Source organism: Liolophura sinensis, chromosome 12 (assembly GCF_032854445.1).
Source record: "Liolophura sinensis isolate JHLJ2023 chromosome 12, CUHK_Ljap_v2, whole genome shotgun sequence".
NCBI lineage: Eukaryota > Metazoa > Mollusca > Polyplacophora > Chitonida > Chitonidae > Liolophura > Liolophura sinensis.
In genome coordinates this window covers 17,451,292-17,471,770 of record NC_088306.1, presented here as the reverse complement: position 1 = coordinate 17,471,770, position 20,479 = coordinate 17,451,292, and the positions used below count along the sequence as shown (strand labels likewise).

At 41.0% G+C, this 20,479-nt stretch overlaps 1 protein-coding gene across 2 annotated transcripts; it reads right to left on the bottom strand.

Annotated features, from left to right (window-relative positions):
- Positions 1 to 732: 732 nt before the first annotated feature.
- Positions 733 to 20,363, bottom strand: LOC135479079 (nondiscriminating glutamyl-tRNA synthetase EARS2, mitochondrial-like). 2 transcript variants are annotated; one of them, XM_064758800.1, is made up of 15 exons: positions 20,150 to 20,287; positions 19,242 to 19,391; positions 18,145 to 18,217; positions 17,466 to 17,503; positions 17,059 to 17,106; positions 16,314 to 16,484; positions 15,090 to 15,170; positions 13,937 to 14,029; positions 12,917 to 13,011; positions 12,283 to 12,337; positions 11,786 to 11,899; positions 10,630 to 10,790; positions 4,205 to 4,280; positions 1,771 to 2,034; positions 733 to 882 (listed from the first exon to the last, which is right to left on the bottom strand). In XM_064758800.1, exons 3-15 carry the CDS (start codon positions 18,176 to 18,178, stop codon positions 787 to 789), a joined length of 1,326 nt encoding a protein of 441 aa, XP_064614870.1. In that variant the 5' UTR covers positions 18,179 to 18,217; positions 19,242 to 19,391; positions 20,150 to 20,287; the 3' UTR covers positions 733 to 786. The 2 variants fall into 2 exon arrangements, with proteins under 2 accessions (XP_064614870.1, XP_064614869.1); XM_064758799.1 differs by lacking the exon at positions 19,242 to 19,391 and having other exon boundaries at positions 20,150 to 20,363.
- Positions 20,364 to 20,479: the final 116 nt, after the last annotated feature.

The window sequence follows — 20,479 nt, the reverse complement described above, 5'->3', positions numbered from 1 at the left end:
TATTTTGAAACGCCATATTCATGGCTCTTCGACGTATCAAACTATTGTTCAAACTACATTTCCCATTCAAGTACCGGGCAAATTTTTCTATTAGAAAACCAAGACGCAGTCGAATCCGTCGAAAGTGAACGGAACACATGATTTCGTTCTCCTTACTGGAACTACTTATAGAATGAACCATTATGGCTTAACGTCACAGCAGCAAATATTTCAGTCATATCGTGGCGATCAACCCTTTAGAGATCTAGACAGGTCAGAGACGGCCTATTTTCTCTAATGAACCCACCCGAACAATTCTTTAAACACTGATCGCAGTGTCTCATGCTTTGCTACTATAATTTCCATCGAAAATTACAACAAATATTTATAAATGAACACCAAATGTACACAGATTGGAAAACGACAGTGTGCTAAATGCAATAAAGAGTACGATTCACACCATTCTATAAATACAAAATGTATTTGGCAAACCTGAATTAAAAAATATTTTATTAAATATCATCCTTCCAGTACCAACTGATTTATTTCGTCTACATATGATCTGCTGAGTTGTGCCAACCATAAAAACCTAAGCTGATAGTCATCTTTGAAAGGCATTTAGAAGTTGAGTTGGATAACATAACGAGATATATGGATAACAACTTCTGTTTAGTTGGAAGCGACGTTTCGGTATAGATACTAATACCGTTAGTTAGAACTAATACCGTTAGTATCTATACCGAAACGTCGCTTCCAAATAAACAGAAGTTGTTATCCATATATCTCGTTATGTTAAGCTGATAGTCGTTAACTTTGTGTCAGGAGTTCGTAGGTATGACGTAGCCGTAGAACCGTGCTTTCTTGTCCCAGCAAGCAAATCATCTCAGCAACGGACGGACCCTCCTGAAAAGAAACATACACCATACATCTCTTTGTTTATTCACTGCTTTGTGACACTGTGACTCATTTGAAGTAATTGCCTTGTGTTAAAACATTTCGCTTATATTATACTGTATTCGCTTTTGTCACAGACTTTATTTCTCAAGTTGTACTTCTTGCTGATTTTGTTACTGACATTTCACTTTTCTCACTGATTTATTTCCCATATTTGTATTTCTTGCTGATCTTGGTTTATGTCATCATCACTTTCTTCCCTGATTTATTTGTCATGCTGGCATTTCTCGTTCAACTGTTAATCAAATTCGCATTTCTCATTGGTCCGTGTCCGATAATGATAAACAGGTTTATGGTTGGAGGTAATTGGTAAGGGGAGGTAATTGGTAAGGGGAGGTAAATGGTAAGGAGAGGTAAGTGGTAAGGGAAGGTTACCTCGCCGGGTACCTGACAAACCTCCTGTTTTAAAATTTGCTTATGCACTATCGAGAACAGAATTCCATATCAAATGCCCTTTGACGTTCGGGTCGTAGGTTTAGAGTGGTGGTACTGAACACTCTTAGGTATTGAGTTTGACTTTCACTCAAATCTATTGATCTGAATAATCTGAAGAGAAGTTTTTCACTACCTCTATAAAAAACTATGATGTACACCTATCATTGCCATAAGTGATGTTAGGCTGGGCAGGGCCCGGGGGAAACTCAAGATCATCCGCAGGTTGCTGGCAAACCTTCCCACGTATTGCTGGAGAGGAAGCAAGCATAAGTAGGATTGAACTCACAGCGACCACACTGGTGAGAGGCTCCTGGGTCATTGTGCCATGCTGGCATGCTAACCACCTCGCCCATGGAGGCCCCCTTTATTTCTATACCTCTAAAAATTGGAAAATTTTCTTACATCAAGTCCCGATAGAGCCTTTCTCAAGTACTTCATGAAGGTTGAAAATTTGACATCTTCTGTCTTTGCCAACTTTTTCAGCTGCTTTGTGATTAGTTGAAAGCTGGAAAAGTCATCCATGGCCTCAACCAATGAGATTGTTTGTAAGATGATCTCTGGGTTGCTATGGAGATATTGAAGAGCTTGTGTAATATCTCTGCTGGGTATGACCCAAACAAACTCAAACTGAGTCTCTACCAGTTCTTGGAGACGATGAATTCTTACCTGGAAAGGGGAAAAAAGTGAAGCTGCTGTTTATGTTGACTCTTTTTCATCATTAATTCAAGAGAGTTAGAACCTTGTACTAAACCAGAATCAAAGTAACTCATCATTACAAAGACCTAGGGCCAGATGCTATAGAACAGTCCCAGGATCAGGCTATAGAACAGTCCCAGGATCAGGCTATAGGACAGTCCTAGGATCAGGCTACAGGACAGTCCCAGGATCAGGCAATAGGACAGTCCCAGGATCAGGCTATAGGACAGTCCTAGGATCAGGCTATATGACAGTCCCAGGATCAGGCTATAGGACAGTCCCATGATCAGGCTATAGGACAGTCCTAGGATCAGGCTATATGACAGTCCCAGGATTAGGCTATAGAACAGTCCCAGGATCAGGCTATAGGACAGTCCCAGGATCAGGCTATAGGACAGTCCCAGGATCAGGCTATAGAACAGTCCCAGGATCAGGCTATCTGACAGTCCCAGGATAAGGTTACAGGACAGTCTCAGGATCAGGCTACAGCACAGTCCTAGGGCCAGATGCTATAGAACAGTCCCAGGATTAGTCCACAGGACAGTCCTAGGATCGGGTTATAGACTCTCCCGGCATCAGATTATAGACCAGGATCAGGTTAGAGTACAGTCCCAGGATCAGGTTATAGAACAGTCCCAGGATCGGGTTATAGAACAGGATCGGATTATAGGACAGTGTCAGGTTTAGGATATAGAACAGTTCCAGGGTCGGGTTATAGGACAGTCTTGGGAGTAAACAGTCTCCAGATCAGGTTATAGGGCATTCTCCAGATTTGGTTATAGGGCTGTCTTCGGATAGGGTTATAGGGCAGTGTCCGGATTGGGTTAAAGGTCATTCTCTGGATTGGGTTATAGGGCAGCCTCCAGATCAGGTTATAGGGCATTCTCCGATTCAGGTTATAGGGCAGTCTCCAGATCGGGTTATGGGGCAGTCTCCACATTGGGTTATAAGGCAGTCTCCAGATTGGGTTATAGGGCAGTATCCGGATTGGGTTATAGAACATTCTCCGGATTGGGTTATAGGGCATTCTCCGGATCAAGTTATAGGGCAGTCTCTGGCTCTGGTTATAGGGCAGTCTCCGGATTGGGTCATAGGGCAGTCTCCAGATCGGGTTATAGGACAGTTCCAGGTTCAGGACATAGAACAGTTCCAAGGTCGGGTAATAGGACAGTCTTTGGAGTAAACAGTCTCCAGATCAGGTTATAGGGCATTCTCCGGATTGAGTTATAGGGCAGTCTATGGATTGGGTTAGAGGGCATTCTCCGGCTAAGGTTATAGGGCAGTCTCTGGATCGGGTGATAGGGCAGTCTCTGGATTGTGTTATAAGGCATTCTCCGCCTCGGGGTATAGGGCAGTCTCCGGCTCGGGTTATGGGGCAGTCTTCGGATTGGGTTATAGGGCATTCTACGGATCAGGTTATAGGGCAGTCTCTGGTTCAGGTTACAGGGCAGTCTCCAGCTCAGGCAATACGGCAGTCTCTGGATTGGGTTATAGGGCATTCTCCAGATTGGGTTATAGGGCAGTCTTCAGCTCAGGTTATAGGGCAGTCTCCAGATCGGGTTATAGGGCAGTCTCCAGATCGGGTTACAGGGCGGTCTCCAGATCAGGCTATAGGGCATTCTCCGGCTCAGGTTATAGGGCAGTCTCCTAACCGAGTTATAGGGCAGTCTCCTAATCGAGTTATAGGGTAGTCTCCAGCTAAGGTTACAGGGCAGTCTCCAGATCAGGTTATAGGGCATTCTCTGGCTCAGGTTATAGGGCAGTCTCCAGATCGGGTTATAGGACAGTCTCCGGCTAAGGTTATAGGGCAGTCTCCGGCTAAGGTTACAGCGCAGTCTTCGGCTAAGGTTATAGGGCAGTCTCCGGATCGAGTTATAGGGCAGTCTCAGGCTCAGGTTATAGGGCAGTCTCCGGCTAAGGTTATAGGGCAGTCTTCGGCTAAGGTCACAGGGCAGTTTCCGGATCGGGTTATAGGGCAGTCTCCGGATCAAATTATTGGGCACTCTCCGGATCAGATTATAGGACAGTCCCAGGATTAGCATGATCAGGTTATAGGACAGTTTCATGATCTGACAATATGACATTCCAAGGATAGGAGTGAAATCGGAATAAAACAGGAATAAGATAGGGTTAAGCTTACCACAGCCCAGTGCAGGACCTTGCCAATATACTCATTGCTGAGCGTGTAGTTTTGAAGATCAATATTCTCCAACATCCTGCAGTGTAACAGACAAAAAGAGAGGTGGTTTATTTAAGGATGAAAAGACAACATAAAAATTTGCTACCTACTAGAAAAAGACAGGTGTTTTATTATTAACAGGTAGGAGAAGATGATACAAGGTGAGAAAGAAGGTGTTGCATTAGGGACAGGAAATAGCTACCTGGCTGTAAAAATAAGTGTTGTATTAGGAATCTGTATATGACTTAACAACTTGTCAGAAAAAGGATGAAAAAGACAGGTGAGGTATCAAAAAATGACAGAATATAGGAATTTGCTACCTGGGTGAAAAGAAAAACAAAAACATGTGAACCTGCAGAAAGTAAACTGCTCTACACCAGGATGTAGGTCTAGTTAAGACAGTCGTTAAAACTTATGTTTATTCTAGGATATGCAAACAATTATGAATTTGATTGGTGTTACATGCTGTACTCAAGGATATTTTTCTTTACAGGTGACAGTGAAACAGTTTATAAGTGAAGGATGCCATGAGGAACCTGGAAAAAAACCACCACACTCCAGCAGGTGCTTGATACTCCTCCTGAAGTTATAATCCTATTGAACCATTATTAGATATATAACCTGCTTGGACAAAGTTTATTATTTTATTATGTGATTGGTCTTTTGTGCTGTAATCAAGAATATTTCACTTATACGACGGGGGCCAGCATTATAGTGGGAGGAAACCGGGCAGAGCCCGGGGGAAACCCATGACCATCTGCAGGTTGCTGGAAGACCTTCCCACGTACGAGCGGAGAGGAAGCCAGCATGAGCTGGACTTGAACTCACAGCGACTGCACTGGTGAGAGACTCCTGGGTCATTACGCTACTCTAGCGCGCTAACCAACTGAGCCACTGAGGCCCCTGGACACAGTTTAGCCACCTTCCACACTATTGATCTGTATGATATGTGTTTTATGCCATATTTCACTTGTATGATGGCGACCAGCGTTATGGTAGAAGGAAATCGGATAGACCAGTTGCTGGCAGACCTTCCCTCATACCCCCAGAGAGAAAATCTCACAACACATTAGTCAAATGTACAGCTAACCTCACTACAGCCTGGGCCCACATGTATTATATACAGTCGACTGTTTATTTATTTATTTATTTATTTGCCTGCTGTTTTACGCCGTACTCAAGAATATTTCACTTATACGATGGCAGACAGCATTATGGTGGGTGGAAACCAGGCAGAGCCCGGGGGAAACCCACGACCATCCACTGATGTTGACAGACCTTCCCACGTACGGCCAGAGAGGAAGCCAGTATGGACTTGAACTCACAGTTATCGCATTGGTGAAAGTAGTTATCGCTATTATTGCTATTACGGTCATTACACAAGTAGTAGTGTTAACTCAAAAAACAACAAACAAGTGGGCTCATTTTGATTTGACATTTCAGTGTTTTACTTTCCATCATCCTATTGACAGCCAATTGACATCCCTGTAGATTCTGGTTGAAGACTCACTTACAATAATAAATATGGTTCATGTTGTTGTTGTTTGTCAGTTTAAGAAAATTGTGTTTCCTAGATATTTTACTGTCGTGGAAAACAACTGTACTGTGTATAACAGAGCGAAATTCTGACAATAACAATCTGGCTCCTGACTACCCCGCTGATAACAATGTTTATAACAGATACAAATGATTTTCAACTTAGACAAGCTGTTTTTCACAGCGTGAGAAACACAGGAAGGCATAAATGAGGAATACATGAAAGTGAAGAATGTTTCACACTTGTCATGGGTGTTTATGACATAAACAGCACAGATCATACCTGTGGTGCTGGTCAGCCAGTGTACACAGTCAGAACTTACCTGTACAGGTAACCATGTTTCATTACAGACTGCTGTTATATGCCAGAGTGGAGCAGGTAGACTGTGCTCGTTAGGCAAGTCAGCATGTGATGTTTGCTGTCAACCAAAGAGTTATACTGCAGTCTCTACCGGAGAGTGAAAGAGGCTCTGCGAAGAAGTGATCTCTGAATGAAGCGACCTTGAAATTAATCGAACTTGAAAGTTTGGCAGGACTGGTTCTAGGATGAATCATCTATGTTCAACTGAGCAAATGTAGGTATCTGAATGACCATTGCTCAGACAGGGTTATATCTGCCTGGGCTCTTTAATATCAAGGTTATAAATACCAATTCTGCAAAAAGTATACAATAGTACACAGAAAATGTGAATCTTATGTGAATACAGCTGAATGTGGGAACTTTTTGAAAAAGAATTAATTATGATCTTTAGAGTCCAAGGTATTATGACTACCGCATAAATGAACTTAAGACAAAACTGTTGGTAACAAACCCAATGAACAGTAATAAGAATTAGAAAACACTGCTGCAGAATAGAAGTTGCCAATTTCAGAGACACAACAAAAAGCCGTCAGCCTTGGAACTCCAAAATGGGTTGCCTTGACTTGCTTGGTTTACAGAATCTAGCAGAAAATGTGTCCATAGCCCTGTACCTTATTCTGCTTCTTCTGGCTGTGTTTTGCATTAATATTTTCTACTGGATTGTCCTGCGTGTGAGCTCTTGTGTACTCCCACCATGTTTGACTCTGGTACGCTGGAGCCTACAGTCTGTCGCTATGGCTAACGTCATCGCAGCATGCATTGGAATCCCACATGACATCTTCCTGCACACCCGCAAATACTGGCATCTGGAAAGTGGAATATGCACGTTCACAGTTGTTATTGACTGCTGGTACCACACGGGGCTCATATGCGTTCTCCTTTTCTGCACGGCCGATCGTTTCATCTATTACAAGTTCCCACCCTTGTACAAGCGTTTCACTCAGCGCACTTCCTGGATGGTTCTGGCATTACTGTTGACCTGGCTGATAGCAGTCGTGTTCTCTTTACCAATCGCTGCATCTGTCTCCAATGGAAACGGAGGACACGACACGGACTGTGACCCATTAGAATCTTCCCACAAGGTGTGTCGTCCCTTCAGCGATGCTGGCATGGCCGCGTATCAGTTCATGGCACTATTTTTGTTACCCACGGGCTTCAGCGTCTTGCTGATTGTCATCACCTGGAAGGCAGAGTTCAGCGGCGCACTCAGTAAGCACAAACCCAAAGAAATCACTCTACACAACATGGCCGGACACTTCCTGCCCGTTGGTGGACGCTACAGAAGTGAAGTCTCCGATGAGGAATTTCACTTTGATGATGATCCAGAAGAGCAAAACTTGAAAATCCAAGCCCAGAGATACATTGAGACAAATACTGACCTTCTGACCAATCTGCCACCAGCCACCACAAGGTTTACGACTCTACCCAGACTGGATAGCGCAGCTCGACTTCACATACAAAGAATGCAGCTGGAATCAAGGGCTAGTACAATCGGTGACTGCAGCGACAGAATAAGCTCGCCTGCCATGGAGGCGTGGCCTGATGATTACCATGGTGCTGTCAGTATATACAGCGCATCACTTGAGGGAGGGCGTAATGTGTCCAGCCCTGTGGCTGCAAGTGGGTGCAATCTGAGTTTATCATCCCGGCAAATGCAGTCACCACAACCACCTCTTCGGGACGTAAAATCTCCACCCCCAACACGTTCAATCACTCCCATGGATGGGGTATCAGTGCTTCTCTCAGGCTCATCGCATGCTCTGACCTCCGCGCAGGATGAGGTGCCGACCGGCAGTTTGCAGGAGGTCACTAAAGGAATCCGCCCATTCACACCTGCCTTGACCCCTGTGGAACGATATGCTGAGCACAGCCACACCCACAGCGGTTTTGCCAAGTTTGTACCACGACCCTACAGCAGAGAGGGTGGAGGGACACATCAGCACAACCAGCGGGAGAAGCAGCGTCTCGCACGGCTGAGACAGAAGTGGAAGAAGAGCTCCTTGAAACAGAACGCCGCTCTACCCCCTATAGCAGGCGGCAACAAAATTGACCCAAACCACGTAGCCTCAAACTATAATGCAAAAGAGGACATGCAAGATCTGACGGTACCGTTCTGCGAGAAAGCCGCCTTTAAACTTGTTGCGTTGAACGTACTCCTCCTGCTGGGGCTCAGACTGCCGTTAGAGCTGGGTCATGTGATTTCGTCCTCCTGTGTTACGTGTCACGTGCCCGTCACGCTGTGGAACTTCATCAAGTCCCTGACCCACGTGTTTGCTCTGCTGTCACCGCTGGTGTCCTGCTACCAACATCCGGCTCTTAACCATACATCCAGGTTCTTGCTACAGTACCTCAAAAAGTCTTTTAAACCTTCAAAGTAATACTTATTGATGAATGCATTGATTGATGGTTATATTTCCGACAGGATATCTCCTTTGTAAGGCTACACTAATTTAAATTGTTGTTTTACGGGATGAACAAACCTATTTTTCAATGTTGCAGGAGAATATTAAAATAAATTATATTATTATAATTAAATTATCAAATTTATGACATCAAGCATGTGTCTTATTTTATTATTATTAAAATTATATTGTGCAAAATCGGGACTATCCCAGCCATTTTTCCATTTGAAGACATAATAACATTAACGTTTTCAGTTCTATTTTTATTCCATTTTGGGATTTTTTAGTGATGGATCGCCCGTAAAATCATTCAAAATTATTTGTTGGATGTGTATGAAAATTGGGTCATATAGTCTCCATATGACCTGTCACCAAGCCACAGTAATTTTTATGAAAAAAAATATAAATAAACAAAACTAAATAGGAATGTATGAAGCATATGAAGACTGCTATGTCTCAACCAAGGTCTTAAGTTTGGCCAGTTGTATTGTCCAATTTTTGATTTCTAGGAAGTTGGCTCAAGTCTGCAGTTTATTTCTTTGAACACGGTGGGGGAGATCTCTTTATGTTATTTTTCTGAATTTATATTTTTATTATTAACATTTACACAATATCCTCCGAGTTTACATACTATATATGTACACACTCCATATGGCTTCTCACCTATTCTCTAATGATGAAAACATAATATTTAATCTACTGTTTGATTTTTGTTGCAAGTATCACTTGATATGAAACACCTGCCTGTGATGTATCAAATACATAATTGTATGTCTCAAATATAAAAATGCTGAAAAATGTTGGTCTTTCTTCAAGTTTATTATGAAAATATCTGACATCATGTGTGTGTCCTCTAGCTTGGGCCAGTCAATTTTCTGACATCATGTATGTGTCTTCCAGCTTGGACCAGTTAAATTTCTGACATCATGCATGTGTTTTCAAGCTTGGGCCTGTCAAATTTCTGACATCATGCATGTGTCTTCTAGCTTGGGCCTGTCAAATTTCTGACATCATGCATGTGTCTTCTAGCTTGGGCCTGTCAAATTTCTGACATCATGCATGTGTCTTCTAGCTTGGGCCTGTCAAATTTCTGACATCATGCATGTGTTTTCAAGCTTGGGCCTGTCAAATTTCTGACATCATGCATGTGTTTTCAAGCTTGGGCCTGTCAAATTTCTGACATCATGCATGTGTTTTCAAGCTTGGGCCTGTCAAATTTCTGACATCATGCATATGTCTTTTAGCTTGGGCCAGTCAAATTTCTGACATCATGTGTGTGTCTTCTAGCTTGGGCCTGTCAAATTTTTGACATCATGCATATGTTTTCAAGCTTGGGCCTGTCAAATTTCTGACATCATGCATGTGTCTTCTAGGTTGGGCCAGTCAAATTTCTGACATCATGCATGTGTCTTCTAGGTTGGGCCAGTCAAATTTCTGACATCATGCATGTGTCTTCTAGCTTGGGCCTGTCAAATTTCTGACATCATGCATGTGTCTTCTAGCTTGGGCCAGTTAAATTTCTGACATCATGTGTGTGTCTTCTAGCTTGGGTCTGTCAAATTTCTGACATCATGCATGTGTCTTCTAGCTTGGGTCTGTCAAATTTCTGACATCATGTGTGTGTCTTCTAGCTTGGGCCAGTTAAATTTCTGACATCAAGCATGTGTCTTCTAGCTTGGGCCAGTCAAATTTTTGACATCGTATCTTCTGGCTTTGTCCAGTCTCTCAAGTCTCTGACATTGTATCGCTGCTAAAACTTTTGACATCGTATCTTTTTGTTCTATTAACTTTATTACCAATAATGAATGGTCAAAGTGGAGGATAAAATTGAGGATGTTGCAGTTATTTATTGCAGTTATTTGCACTTGTTTATTTTTTCCACCTTCCTGTTTGGACCATAAATACATGGAATTGAGCTATAAACAAAAGCTTGTGAGGCCATGAGCGCCATATCAAAACGATCCAGTTCAAGATTTAAATACTCACCATGCTTATATCTATTAGTTTGGCAGATAAGAAACTTCTGTCCTCTTTTTGAGACAAAGTTATGTGTACATGTCCTTCTGTAGGATTACTCCTGTACTTACTTATGGGCGAAGGTCTCCCGCACGAGGTGCCGCGTCTCTTCGATCAGAGCTCTCCGTGTCGTTTCAGACTGCAGGAGTCGCACCAGGTGCTGACGGTTGTAGACGTCAATCATCTCTACATCTATCTTAGCGCTGTGAGTGGATAATGATGACAGAGAGAACTGAAAGAGAAATACATGTAAAGGAGTAATAAAAAAGTAAAAAAGCAGGACAGAAAGTCTCTAACATTTATACAGGTTCAGTTCTAAGTAAAGTCATGTTTTACAGTAATACTTATATCCTTGATACTTCCTGCCTTGGTGAACCTGTGCATGGTCAAGGGCTTCCACTGGGCTATGCCCAGGTTCCACCCACCAAATATTCCTGAGTATGGCATAAAACATCAATAAAATTAATAAATACAAATTCTCACTTGTGTACTGGGCCCGCTTCCAGACCGCTTCGATTGTAGACCACAATAATACTGGCCATCGTCAAATAAGTGAAGTATTCTTGAGTATGGCGTAAAACACCAATCAAACAACTAGATAAAAATAAGATGTGCCACTTGCACAAAGGTATTGTAGGGGATTGTAAATTTTTGAAGTTACAATCGTGATCATAGGCCAAATTTGACTTGGACATAAAGGTGGCATGGGTAAACGGAAAAAGTAATGGTCAAAAACTTTTCTTGCCTTCATTTTTCAAAGAGTTCTACGTCATAATAATTCAGCAGCTAACGCCAACACGTGAAAAAATGCTCAAGACATCTTTCTGAGACAATTACACTCCACATGCAAAATGCAAAAAGTAATGAACAGTCTACCTAAAGTAAGCATTTGTACTTAGCATTATTTCTGGGGTGACTGTAAATATTTACAATAGGGTCAACCTGATTGTAATTTGTGATTGTAACTATATGTATTTCAGCTTACAATCATTTTTGTGCAAGAGGTTGTCTATTGTAAGATAAGGCTACGATCAAGATTTTAATGATTGACATACTACTTTGACTTACGATCTCTTGCACAAGAGGCCTCTGGTCTAGACTGTGTCTGTATGAAGTTGGCGAGTCAACATGAAGACCTCGTGATGGAACCCGAAAAGTTAACACTGTTTCTGACGTGACTCAAATGTTGTGGAAAGAATGGATAAACCCTGACAAAAGAAAACTTACCTTGTCAACTAGTTCCTGGAGGGTAAAACCCCCCACCTGTAGACCGGAGTGAGGAAATCCTCCACCCAGGTACGTGATAAAGTTCAGCACAGCCTCTGGGTAGTAACCTTTGTCCTGGGTAAGAAAACAGTGAATGATTGATTGGTCGTCTGATTTACAACATGGATAACCTGGGAGGTCAGCGTGTAGTAGGTGTTGAAAATAAAGTACACAATTAAAATATTTATGGAACTAATTCACAATTTACACTGATTTTCAGTTAAAAAACATGTTACAGCAAAATATGTGACCAAGAAAATCTCAGAAAGAGAAATGATGCCAAACTGATAAAACAAATGATACATTCGCCATTCCTTCAATCCTTTCTTCATTGTGATGTTGGTTACAACATGAATTTGTGCTTGCTTTTGATTGGTCAATGTTTGGGAAGGTCATGGTACAATTATGTCAAACTGGCCAATCTAAGCAAAGACGCATAACCAACAGAAGTTTTTCACCTTAAAGCACTCCACGTGAATGTCACCTTGTCGCTTGGATAGTTTTGTTCCATCCCTTTGGAAGAAGTAAGAAAAAAAAAACAACTGATAACTGCAAACAAATAAACACACTTTAAAGCCTCCTACCATGTAACATAATTTCAAAACTTCAGCATTAACACTTATTAGAAAATATTAGGAGGTCTTTCATAACAGGATTTATAAAAGAATATATTAAAGAAGCAACTAGACAACACAGAAAATACATCACTTTCTTTCTTTGCTTGGAGATCAACACAACAGAACATTATTTTACTAAAACCTCCATGGTGACACCATCTAGAAGTTTGAATGTTGTAATTCCTAAAATGCTGCCTCACTGGAACACCATGCCAAAGAAACCTGACATATGCAAAATGCCCTAGTTGAAATGACACAATATACACGTAAAATAATTCCTGAGTGAGAAGCAAGGAGGTACCAAGATTGCAAAATTTAAAACTTTAGGCTTAACCCAACCTGGGCATAAACACAGCTCTACACTACGTGCTGGGTGCTATTCAATATAATGTAGAAAGTTAAAGAAAAAAAATGAAAGAAAAAAAAACAAAAAAATGTAGACACGCAACACCAACAACAACTAAAGTTAACCAACCTGTTTAACATGAGTGGAAGATGAGCGAACTTTGGAGGTGCCCAACCAAAAGCCTTGTATAACAAGATGTGTTTGGTTGTGGATGCTTGCCACTCCTAGAGAACAAATACAAACAACAAATGTGACTGCTTCATGGCAAGAGTTCTACACCCATGACTAACAGCCAGAAACTAAGCTAAGCCTATTCAAAAAAATTCAATTTTGTTTAGATGAACATTGCTTTTGTGATGTACAGAAAGACTGGCACAGAAACTGACAAGCAGATGGATGGCTGATGCCTGTATTTTGAAAGATTGCCATTGGTAAGAAGGACAAGAAGTCAGTGTGACACACTCATTATTTAATGCCACCAACATTATTCGTACATTGACAAGCACAACATATCCTATTTCCTCGAGGCCTCCGTGGCTCAGTTGGTTATCACGATAGCGCAGTGTAATGACCCAGGAGTCTCTCACCAATGCAGACGCTGTGAGTTCAAGTCCAGCTCATGCTGGCTTCCTCTCCGGCCGTATGTGGGAAGGTCTTCCAGCAACCTGCGGATGGTCGTGGGTTTCCCCCGGGCTCTGCCCGGTTTCCGCCCACCATAATGCTGGCTGCCGTCGTATAAGTGAAATATTCTTGAGTACGGTGTAAAACACCAATCAAAAACAAAAAAAAATCCTCTTTCCTCAGCTTTTCATGTAAGAAAGCACAGTTTTCAATACACTTTATGGATGTTTTTAATTTGATTTTGGAGACAAAATTACACTGGTTAGATTGGCCAATTTCAGGGTTTCACAAAAAGATTAATTTTATCAGTCTACACAGAATAATAGTCTCAGAATTTGCTTGAATAAACATCCTTCAAACATGTGAAAGGGTTGAAGAATTACAGTAATTAAAAAATTCAAATAGCTTCTGGTGCATGTATAGCTAGGAACCCTGATCATAATTATCAAGTTGCCATGGAAACCACAAAGCAGTACTGCACAACAAAGAAAATGCAATAGATGTGTTGATGGGCGAGACGTGAACTACCTCTCCTCGTAAGATGTGGGATATTTCCATGTGATGGTCATCCACGACATTGGCCAGGTGGTATGTGGGAAATCCATCTGACTTCAGCAAGATCTGAATGAAGATTGGGCAAATAAGTTATAACGGTTTTCTAGTGTAAGGAAAAAAACACTAAAAAATAGTACTCAAAGAAAAAAAAAGAAGCACAGAGAGAGTGAGTGCTTGGGGTTTAACGTAGTACTTAGCAATTTTTCAGTCATATGATGACGAAGGAATCCGTAGAGTGCATGTAATGTGCCTCCTTGTTGCAGGATGGATTTCCACCGCTCTTTTATCTAGTGCTACTTCACGGAGACCACTTACCGAAGGCAAGTAAGCCGCCCCGCCCGAACCATTATACTGATACGGGTCAACCAGTCGTTGCACTATCCCTAAATGCTGAACACCAAGCGAGGAAGTTACAACTTCCTCTTTTAAAGTCTTAGGTGTGACTCGCCCAGGATTGACCCTGGAACCACAGCTCTCAAAAAAAAAAAGCACAGAAAATGAACACTAAAGTATAACATCAGTGGAAAATGGAGCAAGTACCTGAAATAGCTTTACCTACTTCTGGAATGTTTAGATTACTATAAGATAAGATTTACAAACCATTTTGATCATGTCAATGATGTCAAACCCGATTTCTCTCGTCATGACCAGTAATTTAAAGTCACATTCACTTTTTGGTGAAAAGGTACACATTACTTAAGCTCACAATAATTTTATTCAAATCTGAACAGAAAGCTATAAAAAAAGTTGTGTGACATCACTGTCACTTTGGACAGCTGCAGATGCAAAATATGCATCAACCAGTATTTTAAGTACCAGATAGCTAAATCTCAAACAATCAAAAACAACAGCATTCAAGCCTTCTTTTTTTCTTTTATTGCATTTCTGCATCCTTAGTCTACACACTGAACATTTACAATCCTCATTTAACAGCTTCATTAAGTGGTTCCAAACTTTTCATTTTTTGTCACAGTGTGACGCTAACACCGCTGCATTGTCTGAATGAAGAGTTATGACTTAACACCACATCCCTAATATTGTAGTCATCTTGTGATGCTCCACTGTTTGTCTTATACCACATACATGTATAACTGGCCAATGGGAGCTGCTGTTACAGAGAACTTACAGGATCTCCTTCTATTGATGCTACATCGTATGTGATTGGTCCATACACCAGGTCCTCCCAGGACTCTGTATAGTGATCTAACTGTCAACAGGAAACAAAACATCTCATTACTGGATAGACTGACAAGAAAAACAAAATCATTACTACTCTCTGACATGCACAGAGGACATTTAGAAGGGCTCGTGCCTCACATGAAACTTATGACTATTTGCATCGAGAACCCGACCTAAAATTACACCATCCAATTTATCACTTTGTGGATTTTCCTTAAATGCCTGTACATGTAACTGTTACCCTGAAAACTGCACGTACATTCTGTGAGATCTGCCCAGATGCTAACCATGTGATCTCCTTAAGTTACAGACAGTGCCGGCAAAGAAAACTGTCCTCCTAATGTTACAGCATAGGAAAATGTTTATTTTTGAAACACTATTAGCAATACTGTATATGTATCTGATCTGTATAATTTTCAGCTTTCCATGGAGTGTTTCTGTAGGGTCAAAGTGATGTTCTTGTGTCCATCCAGGGCTTACTGGTCCCTGACATGAGATTTACTCCCTAAGCTTCAACAATAGGAATAGGGGTTCCTATTTTATTTTTGACTCCACACCAGGGTGATCATGAGATCTCCAACATTGTGGCTGTCTTACACAATCAGGGAGTATCAAGTTCAAACTTTTTTGTCATTGATGGAAAAAACAGTAATCCTGTATCGTCTGAAAAGTGTTAGGCAATCTTTGTTGACATTAATTTACCAATAACTTGTCTCACTGTGCTCCAGACACACAAAATGATGCCTCTGTCCTTTAGAAACTGCTCAAGTTCACAAATGTTCAGCTACTCAATTTTGTCCATCATTTGTTTACTTTAAATAACTTTTTGCAAAACTTTTTTCTGCCACCCATGTTACAGTGAATGTAAATGTGATCGCGCAACAGTTGCCTAACATTTTTGACACGTCACACGATACATTTTTTACCTCTAGCGATCAAAGAGTTCAAGTGCCCCTATTTGGCTCAGATTTATTTAGTACTCGACAAAGTGCTGACCAGACATAAAGCTTGGGGATTCAAATGCTAATGCTATAAAAAGAAAACATGGTTTTACATGTGGACCAGCAGCAAATCTGGATAGTAGAGTGAGACAGGTATTAATGTATCTCTGAAGGTATAAAATTGTTCACAATAATGCATAATGCCTGGGGCAGCTGACAGGTTAACTGGCCTTAAATCTGACAACACTCGGTGTCTGATTGGACAGTTTCTCCTCCACCTCCGAACCTGACAAGTGGCGACATTTGTTGTCGTACTTGTGAACTTCGCCCCGTCTTGCCGCCTCCTTCCGCAGTAACTCCAGACGTTTTGGCGAACAAAAACAGTGATAGGCACTTCCATTCTACCAATGAGGAAACAGGTTAACATTATTACAGGAGATACAGGAGTATGACTAACTGATTGATTGAATGATTGGTGTTTATAAATAATACCCGAGAATTTTTACTCATACTCAAAATCATACTCAGATTTATCAGTGTAGGATACCGGTGTGCCCAGAATAAACCAATGCCTTTCACCAGGTGCCTGACAAGCCTCTTAAGTAGAGGTGGACTTGAACATAAACATCACAGGTCAAGGTCCCTGATCATTACAGCATGCCCAATCACAAGTGAGCCCCAAAATAACCGATGAATGTTATTATTTCTACTGATATTTCTGACAAAATTTGCTAACAGTGAACGTGAAGGGAGCATACACCATTGGGGACATCTGGAGACAGGTGACATGAAGGTATCATATCCTTGGACATAAACACAGTAGGGGGTCTCCATTACCCAGGTGGTTAGCGTGCAGCGTACTGACCCTGGGAGTTTCTCACCAAGGCAGGCTCTGTTAGTTCAAGTTCTGTTAGTAGGACGTAAAACACCAATCACATAAACAAACAAACACAGTACGCTAATGGACATATTTACCTGTAGTAACACCTGTACCATATCTTGATATAATTTCATCCTCTCAGACTGGACAGAAAAAAACAAGTTTTGATTGATCTGGTATTAAATACAACGGACAACAGCAGGATGAGTGAAACTAGAGTAGCGACCACAGTCTGGTGATTGGCAACATATCACACTAAAAACACATTCTCAACAACAGCAGTCAGGTTACACATAACAAACTCAACATTCTTTTTATAAAATAAAGTGAATGCAACAAATTTCCCTGCGTTAATTACAATGTTTTATGGTTATTACAAAAGTGTGAAAAATTGGGGTTAATTTACATTCTAACAATCACCTGAATATCTTGATTTCTCTTTGTATTTCTACAAAAAACAGCCAAAAGCATTTTAAGGTCTTAAATCTTGTTCACATCTTACCTGTATATAGGGTCCATATTGCCCTCCTATTGTGGGTCCTGTCAAAGAGAAAGGAAAAGAAAACTCATTGTAACAACTCACTTTGATAGTGTGATACACTGAACCATCCTCATACTGTATAACTGGACATTCAAGCCTGGCACTGAGAAGGGGAATCACTAAGGGTGCTTATGATTGCGCAGAAACACTGATGTCGCCAGCTTACGAGAACCAATCAAGTAACAATAACAGCGCATAACGTCGCACGACTGGCTATGCTAAAATCAGAACCTCCCAGTTGATACATATATGTTTGTAATCTCTGCTTCATAGTCTGGCATAATTCTGCCAAACTGTGGAATTTACTAAATATATTACATGTATTCATATTTTATATTCCAGAGAGTTGCCTGTAGCTCTTACTGATTTGTCTGTCCTAAATGCATGTCAGGTGGGTTGTCATGAGTTGTACGATGCCCATCAAAGGACGGCAACTCTCCTTTGTTTCCTCCACCTTAATATGTTCTGACAGATGTACCTTTAAAGATTACTATATATGTATATATTTATTTATATATACATATATATGTAATTGAAGCCACACAAATGCAGAAATAAATATTGCATTTCAAAATTATGGTACCTATAAATACTAATGCCAATTTAAAATTATACATTTTAATGACCAAACATATATTACCTTCATCTGGTTTCAGTCCTGCCCATGTTAACATCTCTACAAGTTTTTCCACAGCACCTGGGACAATTCGAGCCTGTGTATAACATAAGAACATATATAATCTTATACATTAAATACCAGGATGCATGTTGCCAGTGAAACTCTATCAGTCAAACATTGGAGGCATGAATTTGTTTGTGTACTACGCATAATTATAATTTGAGTGATATAATCGTAGTGTTTTATTTGTAGCACGCATGTCCCAATGCTCCCTCAATGATGGTGCTGCCTCACTGCAAGGCCATGCCAAAGACACCAGACATGATGTCCTACCCAGTCATCTGTATGATCTCACTCTTTTGTTTTACGCTGTACTCAAGAATATTACACTTGTACTATGGTGGCCAGCCCTACGTAGGGAGAAAACCAGGTTGAGCCCAGGGGACACACACCACCATCCACATGTTGCTAGAAGACCTTCCTATGTGAGCTGGCCTTGAACACAGGCTGCATATATTGCGGCATTTAGTTTAATAAAATTTAAACTCTAAGCAAGTGCGGTATATTTCTGTTCTTATTTTACGCACCAAATCGTTGTTTAATATTGTTATTTTTATGCCACATATCCATGCTTTTGCTGACCAGCTATTAAAGTTTAACACTACCGAAATAGGTCAAAGTCATGTGAAAAGGGGAAGTAATTTTGCCTCAATACTGTTCCCACTGATGACGAAACCATGAAATTATACATTTATTTATATTTATTTATTTCACTGGTGCTATTAGCCATACTTTAGAATATTTCACTTATACGATACCGGCCAGCATTATTGTGAGAGGAAACAGGCTACTGACAGACCTTCCCACATATGGCTGGAGAGGAAACCAGTGTGCAGTTTATGTGACCTCTTCATTTTTCTTGGTTTGCCTCATGTCAGCAATAAGCACTGTTGGTGATGTCACATATAATGACAAACAGTCTTGTACTCTTTTTATCTCTGACACATTATTTTGCTGCACTGCCTTCAAGTGACTCTATTATGTGATTGAGAGAGCGGTTAAACAGTCTGGCATTTAAGTGTTGTGATCACAAGTTATTCAAATTAATTGGCACTTGCCTTATTTTTTCACCTATATGCTATAATAAAAGTCCTTCTCCTCACCCAGAGATGTCCAGAATGTGTGTGGTTAGATGTGTAATCGCTGTATTTCTCCACTTTTTACTTAAAAATACTTCAATGTACCAACAGGCCTAAGCAGACAGGGCACTTGAATGACAAAGAAAAGACATGAGTGACAGACATTCTGGTCTCTCGTTGGATTATTGAACAGTCCTTGATAGTGAGATCATTTATCACATGGTTCCAGCACAAAGGAAAGTGTATACATGTAACTGGGCAACCAAAACTTTACTTTAATTCTGTGTGACAGCATGCCTGTGTGAAAGGATTCCTGCATGCCTGTGTGACAGCATCTCTGTGTGACAGCATGCCAGTATGACAGCATGACAAAGTGTGTCAAATTGATTGGTAAAGTTGAAGTTGCTAAAACATGGTAGAGTTGAAAAAAAATTGCAAACATGGCAGATGGTGATTTGAGTTGTCCGATCCGAGAGTTTAAATGGCTGGATTACTGATCAAAGACTAATGCCAATGGTGCATGGCTTTGACATATTACATTTTGGGCGTTTTAGGGAACTGGTGGACAGCAAAAATAAGGTAGGGTTCGAGCCGGTTTTTGTAGTGAAATTGTCTGCGTGGAAGTTAATATGACTGAAGCTGGGCGTTACTGTAAGAATGTCCAAACTTAGCTTTGGGCTAGAAGAATCTATGGCAGTTGTAAAGACTAGGTTGATACTTTTGTTATTCAATGAGCCCTTCACAAATGTTCATTCTATCAGGTGACAGCAACCTAAACTTAAAAATCATCCCCCACCCCGCCCCCAGGTGTTGCATCCACAGATGAGGGAAACATTCACTAAGTAGAGCCGCCTATCTTACAATCAACGTTGTTGTTGTTGTTATACCTGATCTGTGTCTTCAACGCGCAGGATGAAAGACCCGGCATTAGCCTTCGCGAAAAGGTAATTGTACAGCGCCGTGCGGAGGCCACCGAGGTGAAGCATCCCGGTTGGACTGGGTGCAAATCGTACGCGAACATGTCTTCTAATCTGTGCACAGAATAAACAAGTCAAAGGAGATTTCATGCGATTTAAATTAGCCAAAAGATTTCGACAAGGTGTTGTGATGGGCAGCGCCATACTGGTACATAAGTTCATGTTGAAACAAGAACTTATCCTAAAGAGTTTTACTTTCACTTTCCGCAGTGTTTCCAGAAACCAAGTTTGGAACACATA

What these genes read in the sequence shown, in the direction of transcription:
- LOC135479079 (XM_064758799.1), bottom strand. Translation starts at nt 20,329, where the DNA reads ATGAAATCTCCTTTGACTTGTTTATTCTGTGCACAGATTAGAAGACAT. An exon ending in TGGTACAGGTGTTACTACAG is followed by an intron (nt 16,485 to 17,058) that starts GTAAATATGTCC and finishes CCTCATTGGTAG; the next exon opens with AATGGAAGTGCCTATCACTG. An exon ending in AGGCTCTATCGGGACTTGAT is followed by an intron (nt 883 to 1,770) that starts GTAAGAAAATTT and finishes GTTTCTTTTCAG; the next exon opens with GAGGGTCCGTCCGTTGCTGA.